Source organism: Oryzias melastigma, linkage group LG9 (genome assembly GCF_002922805.2).
Source record: "Oryzias melastigma strain HK-1 linkage group LG9, ASM292280v2, whole genome shotgun sequence".
NCBI classification, from domain to species: Eukaryota; Metazoa; Chordata; class Actinopteri; order Beloniformes; family Adrianichthyidae; genus Oryzias; species Oryzias melastigma.
The window spans coordinates 31,183,514-31,192,470 of NC_050520.1; the positions used below are offsets into that span (position 1 = coordinate 31,183,514).

The 8,957-nt window shown below is 39.8% G+C and overlaps 1 protein-coding gene, 1 long non-coding RNA gene and 1 pseudogene across 3 annotated transcripts in view; 2 read left to right on the forward strand and 1 right to left on the reverse strand.

Moving 5' to 3' along the window:
- Nucleotides 1-2,291: 2,291 nt before the first annotated feature.
- Nucleotides 2,292-3,377, reverse strand: LOC112148054 (annotated as a pseudogene). Its single transcript, XR_002919577.2, has one exon. The product of XR_002919577.2 is annotated as a calreticulin-like (transcript).
- A 982-nt stretch (nt 3,378-4,359) lies between these two features.
- LOC112147994 lies at nt 4,360-5,687 on the forward strand. Its single transcript, XM_024274740.2, has 4 exons — nt 4,360-4,493; nt 4,567-4,619; nt 4,706-5,131; nt 5,209-5,687. Exons 1-4 carry the CDS (start codon nt 4,465-4,467, stop codon nt 5,526-5,528), a joined length of 828 nt encoding a protein of 275 aa, XP_024130508.1. The 5' UTR covers nt 4,360-4,464; the 3' UTR covers nt 5,529-5,687.
- A 2,645-nt stretch (nt 5,688-8,332) lies between these two features.
- The window catches only part of LOC112148580, a 6,542-nt gene continuing 5,917 nt past the window's right edge, over nt 8,333-8,957 (forward strand). Inside the window, exons 1-2 of the long non-coding RNA XR_002919640.2 lie at nt 8,333-8,367; nt 8,607-8,666. This is a non-coding gene — a long non-coding RNA (uncharacterized LOC112148580). The remainder of the gene's footprint in view (nt 8,368-8,606; nt 8,667-8,957) is intronic.

Sequence of the window (8,957 nt, forward strand, 5' to 3'; positions counted from 1 at the left end):
CTGACCAATCAGAGCTTAACGAACTAATAACAGACAGCTGCTGGAGACAAACTGTCTCCCAGCTGAGTGTAAATGTTTGTTTAGAATGATTTCTAACCTGATGCATGATTATTTACCTCACCAGTAGTAAAAGAGATAAAGACTAACTTGATATAAAATATGTTCATGGTATATTTTTGTCTTTTTCTGTACCTGCATTACCATCCAGCTCTCAGCCGTCTAACACAGATGATAAACTCCAGGTCAGGAGGACTGGAGTTGGACTTTCTGCCAGAAGAGCATAAGCAACCATGAAACACCTACTTGGAATATTGATACACTTTTAAATTAGTGAAAAAAAATGTATACAACAAGATTATTCCAGATTAAAATTAGTTTCTGATTTTGCTCATCAGCCAGCAGTTAAAAAGTGGTGCAGCAACCTTTCTCATCGTGCAAACGTGCTCACACGCGGGCTGAGTCAGCACCCATTCAAGTGGCCAATGAGAAGTCTATGCAAACATGTAGAGATCTGAAATCCTGCAGTGCACGTGTTTTCATAGACTCTTCATTGAAAGTTGCAGCTTGAATGTGCATCGACTCAGCCGGTGTGTGAGCACCTTGATGGGCCACCTTGCTGTTTGACTTTCCTTTGCTTTTTATCTCTTGAAATTTCTTTTTTTCATATTTTTTTTCCTCTTTGGCTTTTAAAATTGTATTTTCATATCATGATTTTTATTGTTTTGAGCATACATCTATCAGGTGTATTCCCATCATGGTGCCTGAATATCTAAGACCCATTTTAAACATCCTCTGTCCAGCATAGTAAATTCTGTTAAAAGGTTTGAATTTAATTAATTACTTTCAGTTAGTTTAAAGGTATTTAGACAATTTTCTGACCAGAAACTTTGAACTCTTCTGATGCTTTGGTCTTCATCCCATTTTCTTGTTGAATTTGTAATGTTATCTAAGCTGCATAAGAGTTGCAATATTTTAGAAGGAGCTTTATACAAAAAAAATAATTCATTAAAGAGATTTTAGCTCTGGTTGCTTCAGATCAGTTTTGCTAATTATAGATTTAAGCTTTTAGTATTCTGAATAGTTACTTATTCCATGTTTCACTTTTAGTTCCTGTAATCTCATGAAGCTTCTGTTAACAATCAAACGGGCCTATATCATGTAAAAACAACTTTTTTTTTTAGCTTTTACTTGTATTTTCTTCTTAGAAAATTTTCTATAAAAATATGTCCTGTCAAAATAATACAAATATAACATGCTGCAGAACAAGAAAACAAAAATAAAAATAAAATCATTCTGTTGTCTTTGCTGTTGTGAGAATTTTTCATAGCTGGACTCCTGGCTTCATTTTTCTTTGCGAAACATATCAGACTGATTTAATAATTAAAAACTTGTTATTGTCACTATGCTTTTAGACCTTAAAAACTAAATCAAATAAATAAAACTCCAAAAATATTAGGTGTTTCCCTAATTTCGTGCAACACCAACAGTAAAAATCCTCCCTAAACTCCTATGCATTCATAAACAAATGATCTATTTTTTATTCATTAATGTCTGAAAAAACAGTTTTTTTGCCAGCGTCACCTGCTGTTCATCTTTGTGACAGATACTAATACCAAATAAACCACGGACAAATGTAAAATGCATATTACAGTGTCCTTGAGTGCTTTGAAAGGCGCTTTCAAATAAAATGCATTATTATTATTATTATATGGAAAATACAGTGTAAGGTGTACAAAACTGCTGTTTACACCAGAATTTGTATTTATCTTTCTTTATGTATTTTAGCTCACACAAACCAATTCACAACATAGCTGGCAAGAGTAACAACACACCTCCAACAATAGAGACAGCGGTCCTTTTATAGCTGGTCCTCTTCCTCCTCACCAGGCCAACCCAATTAGCAATCAAATAAATACGTTTTTAACAGAAATAACATCTTACATAAACAAATAAAGGCAAAACATTTTTCATACAGCAAAATGTAGAATGAAAGACATTCACAAAAAAAATAATTCAAAGAGAAATATTACTTTGAATTTAGAACAGGCCTCTCTAAGTCAACTAAATCATAATGGGGTCCACTAAAACCAGGAAGTGAATAAAACATTTAACAAAAAGTAAAATGAACATAGGAAGGGTGTTCTCAATGGAATAGTTAGGTAAACTTTTAATGTGTGCGCCCACTAAAATATTCTATAACAATTCCTATGACAAAGTGTCAGATGAAAATTATGCTATTTGACTGAATTATGACCTGTCACACTTCTTCCCCCTTTCCGAGCGCTGCCATGTTAGGAAAATCTGGACAAGTAGTCGGCCAGAGTATTGGTCCGTCCGGGTCTATGACTCACACTAAAACTGAAAGGCTGCAAGGCGAGATACCACCTTGTAATCCTGGCATTCAATGGTAAAAGTAACAACTTTGTCACCTGGTTCAACTCACGCTGACGGGCCCTCTTGTCGTACCAGCATTTTTTATCTTTCTGGGCTTTTGCAAGACTGTCCTGTGCTTGTTCTCTGTAGGCTTCCAAATAATCCCTCATCTGAAGCACAAAGGACAGAATTCCCTCGGACGCCGGCATCCAGTCTTCAGGCTTTTTGGCATCAGGATCTGGGATGTATTCTGGTTTCTGCCAGTCCTCGGGCTTCGTGTCTTCAGGATCCTCGATCTTTGGACAGTCGTCCCAGTCCTCTGGCTTATAGCCTCTGGATCCTTAATTTTCTTAGGAGGCCGGAAGTCCCAGTCCTCCTCCAGACTGCCAGATTCTACCTTCTCATTGTCAATCTTGACCTCATAGGCCTGGTCTAGATTCAGAATCAGCGTGTACAAGTGGGTGAACTCGTCATCCTTGCATTTGATCTCTTTCTTGATGAGGTGATTCTTGCCCTTGTAATTAAAGATGACGTGGACCTTCTTGGTGCTGTAGCCCCAGATATCAGGGCCAAACATGATGTAGTGTGAAGAGTCTCCATGCATGTTGGTCTGGTTCAGGTCAGAGGGGAAGACCTTCACGTAGCTTCCGCTGCAGTCGATCTTCTGCTCGTGCTTCACTGTGAACTGAATGACCACGGACTTTCCCTCTTTGCTGAACGGCTCGAAGCGGGGCGAGGCGGCATAGAAGCGAGTGTCTTGGCTGGTCTGCAGGCCTTTGTCCTTTTCTGCATCTTCATAGAAGTTCCCAGCCGTCAGCTTCCATTCTCTGTAACCAGATTTGTGTTTGGAGTTCACCCAGCAACTTCTCCATTCATCTCCGTCCAGAAACTCCTCCCGGAAGTAGATCTTTGCATGAACGCAGTACAGAGCGAATAAACCCACAAATAAAGTCAAACTGCGCATTTGGGCTGCAAATCTCAAAGCTCTGCAGCCGCACAAACACAAACGGTCCACAGCAAAGAGGGAGAAGGGGAGGCACAAAGGGGCATCCAACCCCTGCCCAGGAAAGGGACTCCCAAGAGAAGCGGGGGCCCCGGAGGAGTGCTGTAAACAAGGCCCGACCAGGCTCACCCACTGATGGAGTTTTTGGAGAGAACCAGTTCTCCAGAGCAAGGAACAGAACTTGCCCCAACAAGACATGGACACCCGCAGGCTCTAAGTCAGGGGTGTCAAACTCAAGTCCTCGAGGGCCGACGTCCTACTGGTTTTCCAGAAATCCTGCCTCATCTGATGCTGATTACCTGGATCAGGTGTGTTTGGCCAATAAGGAGCTTCAAAGGCAGGTTGGTTGGAAAACATGTAGGACACCGGCCCTCCAGGCCTGGATTCCGACACCTCTGCTCTAAGTCTTAGATCTCAGGGATCCCTCTGCCCGCTTGGAGAAGAGGGCGCCGGGCCCAGGAGACCGGCTCCCAAGAGACAAAGCCAATGGGCTGAGTTTTTTTTTTTGCGTCTTTTATGGTTGCTTATGCTCTTCAGGCAAATGTTGGACTCCAGGCCTGAAGGCCGTCTTTCTGTTGATTTTTCAGAAACTTGGTGCTGATTACCTGGTTCAGATGCCAATGAAACACTAGAATGGCACCATAGTTGGAAAATCAGTGGGATACCGGCCCTCAAGACCTGGATCAGCTGTGTTAGGGGGCTGATGCAGTTAGAGTAAAAGAAAAACATGCCTTATACATATCTTACGTCAAGTCAATGATAGATTTCCTGCATTGCATCAATATTTATAAGAAAATAATAAGAGTCAAAAAAACTGCTTGAAAAACAAATCTTGGAATGAAAAAGCAATGAGATAAACTCATAGATCTCATTCTCATAAATGTAAATGCATCTCTTTTACTACTGGTGAGGTAAATAATCATGCATCAGGTTAGAAATCATTCTAAACAAACATGTACACTCAGCTGGGAGACAGTTTGTCTGCAGCAGCTGTCTGTTATTAGTTTGTTAAGCTCTGATTGGTCAGGACTGGTCTCTGCTAGCATTGATAAACCTTCAGCTATGAACCTTTCTGTACTGTGGCCTTCATGATGGAGACTTCAAGGTTCTTCCTGGGGTAGGACATGAGAGTCTATTATGAGCTTTAATGTCAACATTTTTGTAATGTTTTCTTCTTTGAATGTTTTCAGGTTTTCCCTTTTTGTTCTGCTGGTTGTGCCATCATGTGGTTTTCCTGCTAAAGGTGATGTTTTGTTCCCCTCTTGCTGACTCATCCATGTAGATGACTGTAGTGATCATCTTCAGAACTTGTGCTCTTTCTGCTTTCAGGCTCCAAATCCACAGATCAGAGCAGTGGTGACCAAAAAGCAGCAACTAGCTTTGCTTCCCACAGAGGAGCACAGATGAGCCGCTCTGCACCTGTGTACTCCAGCTCTCATTCAAGCAGAGTCTCTCAGCCAGTTCCAGCGTTTGTGCAGAATGTCCCTCAGTTTTATCCCATGGTTCCATCAGGCAGTGGCTTGAGCTCTGCTGGGGCAGGAGACCCTGTGTTTCCAGTTCAGACAGGATCTGTTCCTGTGTTTTCCAGTGTTCCTGCAGCAGGAGTGTCTGAGGCAGTTCAGGTCCCTGTGCAGGATCCTGGTTTCTCCCAGTTTGTTCAGACAAGCCCAGCAATGGTTGGCTCTGCTCCTGTGCTGGTGTTCCATGAAGGAGCTGGTTCCACACAGCCAGGACCTGCTCAAGCTGGTCTGCCAGGTGAGTCTTCATTTAAAAAGCTGCAGTGAATGTTCTCCATGAGTCTTCTCTTTCTAACGAGTGTCTTGTGTGTCCAGAAACCAGGTGGGTTGTTGCTCCTCCATCTTTCTCTGAGCAAGCAGCAGCTGATACTCAGGCTGTGGGCTCCAGTGACTTCCTGCCACCAGTCCCTCCTCCTCCCCCCGGACCTGTCCTCCAGTCTGGAGAGACTTCCAACATCGTGAAGGAAGCTGAACTCGGCAACTACCAGCAGCAGACGGAAGAGTTTGGTTACCCGGCTGAGGCAGCGCAGCCTGGATCTGCTTTCACCAGCGTGCTTGTTCCAGGCCAAGGACTTGGTGGCTTCTGGGGTTCTCCTTATCCTGGCTTTGACTACAGGCTCCTGTATGGTCTGTAACCTCCTGGCACCTACACCACCTTCAGCCAGAACCATGAGAAGGGCAAAGACTACTACCAATCCATCCACTACTTGAAGGAGCATGTTTCTGAAGACCAAGGTCCTCAACAACAGCAGCAGCAGCTTCAGCAGAAGATCTTCCATGGTCAACAGCAGAGATCTTAATGATAGACATGGGGATGTTCTTAACCTATGCCATGTTGTGTTTGCATCATATTGAGCTTTCTTTCAGACTTTAACTGTGGTTGCCAATAAAAACATTTGAAGTTTGATTTTTGGAATTTCTCACTGAATTTACTGTGAACTTTAAATTTCATGTTGAAAACAAGTTCAACCTATAGAGTTGCGGTTGGGTTGAGGTTCAGATTAATTGCCATTTAAGATTTGCTTAAAGTTATCTAAATCTGCATTTCAGATCCACAACACCGGAAAGGGTGGACTTTTTTTTTTTTACGTTTTTTTTTTTTTTTTCTCTAAAACATGACAGCATTACCTGCTGAAGTGGCTAAATACTGAAGCTGATCAGATTAGCCTAAACTAGCATCTTGCTGAAAAGTACAAAACTTCTGAATGCCCTAAAATATGGAAAAGCTTAAATTGGCAACAGCATGTAGCTGTATTAGCTAAGCTCAAAAAGCAAAACTAATTTTAAAAACTTCAATAATTGTGAACAAATCAGGAATGTTACTCCAGAATAAGTCAATTTAAGCCTTGAATTTCAATATTTTACTCCATAGGAATATATTGTCAAAACGAAGTTAGAAATGAGCGTAAGATGACATCGGGCTATTAACAAAATAAAGTGATCTGGAGGGCTGGATGCTATTGCTAAGGGCTGGAATGGCCCCTGGGCCTTAACTTTAACATGTCATTTAGATTAAATGAGAACCATTTTCCTGTTTCAGTTTAAACTTGTAGTTTTACAGCACCAGATCCTTTTTACACCTGATAAGGTACCTATCGGTTGCTGTGATTGCTAAACTCATTTTAATCTAAAACGGTGAACAAGTGTAATGCCTGTAAACCCATGAAATAGGATTTCCTTATTATTGAGCAAGTAGCAGTTCACAGGAAAATGGAACATGAAGAAAGCAGCAGATGTAAACTTATCTTCAAAGATCAAGTGAGATCTTACATTTAATTCCATTTGTTCAAGTGATACATTTAAAATGCATAAAAGGTTTTACACTCAGGACATTTCATGGTAACTAGACTTAAGACATTTGATATCCAAACTAGCCCGATGAGATCTGTCATTTTCACTTGACAATCTGTTTACTACATTTATATGGTGCAAGTAATATTACTCTGAATTAGAATGATCTTAGTTCCAAACCTTTTAAAAAAAACCCTCAACTTTAAAGAGAAATGACTTGATTCCACCTCCAGTTTATGAATGACATATAGATATTGCACATTAATTTTTGTATAAAAAGTAGAAATTTTTGCATAAAAATCAGGTATATTCTGCTAGACTGTATGAACTGGAAGTGTCAGTAGCTTTGTTTAGAACTGTTATTTGAGGCATGTCAAACGAGTCCTCGTGACGTCAGATCTCTGTTAAGCAGCTCGCTAGGATTTTGAAGGGGTTATTTTTCTTAAAAAGTATGACTGAGCAATGCAGCAGTTGAACTTCCTTTACTTATTGTGAACAAGATGTCAAGTGGAGAACATTTGCGTTGTGGAAATGGCTACTTGAGTACTGGATTTCCAGGTTTTTCTTGTTGTAGACTTGTACATTTTCTCATTTCTTGCAGGCTTTTATCTCTTTAGATTCCAAAATTTAGATCTAAGTTTCTAAAAAAAACTTCTGTTCAAGTGTTTTTATTTTGTGTAGCCACAAAACAAGAAGGAGGTTGTAAGTGTAGGGATGCCCACTTTAGTTTAGTCTGTTCAGTTTAGTTTAGGAATCAGCTTTTGTTTTTATTTTATGACTGATTTTACGTTTTTGGATGATTATCGGTGTGACGCCCGTTGATAAATCTGTTGTAATATTGAGCTTTATGAATAAAATTGAATTGAGTTAAAATCTGCGTTACAATTGGTTTTTTTTTTTTCTAAAAAGAGTCCAGAATTGTTGCTCAAAACACTTAAATAGATCTCACATTAGTCTGAATCCAGAAACAGAAAGCAAAAGTGTCTGCACCATTTCAGTCCATTAAGTTTATAATGTCAGCGTGATGTTTTAGATCTGTTGCAAAGTATTTTAAATTCATTTGAGTATTACAAATAGAAATAATCCATCATTACTAAGGATGCCGTGGAGTTAATCATGACTTAATGTGCTTGATTTACATGTTTGATTAGGACTCTGACATTTACGATTGGGAGCGTGTCTCTCTTAAATGACGAAGAGGGGGCAATGCACAGTCAGAAGAGGAATCTTTTAGAAATGGATCCTGCAAACATCAAAATACAATTCAGACATTGTCTTCTAAAGGCTTGCACAAGGGAGAGTAGTCTTTCTTCAACATAGTGGCAACATTTACAGCATTAAATAAAATCAAATGGGAGGTTTAATGGTTTGTCAACTTAAGAGAACTTTACAGCCTGCAGCTACATCATCATCAGCAGCTTAGAAACTCTGAACATCATCGCTTAACCATCAACATCATGGCTTTGAGGAGAAACAGAAATGTGTTTGTTGTTGCAGTGTGTGACACAACACACTCTAACATTGCACAGTGTAGCCCACGTGGTCTTTTTAAATAATTTCACCAAAACCTTCATCTTTATTTTGTTGATTTGAGAAAGTTCTGAGCAAAGACTTTTATTTTGGTAGTTGCGCTACTTCCTGTTTGTTCGCGGCATTCCCTTCAGTGGGAACGGCGGAGAGGAGGTAAGCAGGAGGCTTTGCCCTTGCTATTTCAAAAGGCAAAAGAAGTCTACATTAAGTTTTAAACATAGAAATATATTGCTAATCAGTTAAAACGTTCCTTACACCATTTTTATTATTGTTAAGTTTGTGAAATGCATGTTAATTTGTACATGCAGCACTTGGAAGCCTGCTAATGCTAGCAGCAGGGCTCGTGCTAGCATGTGGTCTCTCATGCCTGTGGTTCTCTTGTCTTCTTTTAGGTTGTATGTGCAAGTGAGGCCAGCGGTGATTGGTTATGTGCTGTCTGTGTGTTTTAACAGGTATGTGGGTATTTATTTTGATTAGAAACATTTCAATTTTCCTTTTTTGTTATTTTAATTATGTTTGCTTTGAGTAAATTGTAAATGTGCAATTTTATTATTTACTTCAATGTTTTGTGATTTGAAATATATAAAAAGGCAATTTGTTAAGGGAAAAGGAGTGCTAAGAACTGTAAACTGGACGATGATATTGTAAATTTTATTGAATTTTGAATAATCCACAATAATGAGACTCAAAAACACAAGTCGGACAATTTTAGCCAGCGTTGCCTTTGGGTATTCCGTTTGAGT

Excerpts from the sequence above, each read along its gene's own strand:
- LOC112147994 (XM_024274740.2), top strand. The coding sequence starts at position 4,465 with ATGATGGAGACTTCAAGGTTCTTCCTGGG. Across the intron at positions 4,494-4,566 it reads ACTTCAAGGTTCTTCCTGGG|GTTTTCCCTTTTTGTTCTGC; the intron begins GTAGGACATGAG and ends GAATGTTTTCAG. Across the intron at positions 5,132-5,208 it reads TGCTCAAGCTGGTCTGCCAG|AAACCAGGTGGGTTGTTGCT; the intron begins GTGAGTCTTCAT and ends TTGTGTGTCCAG.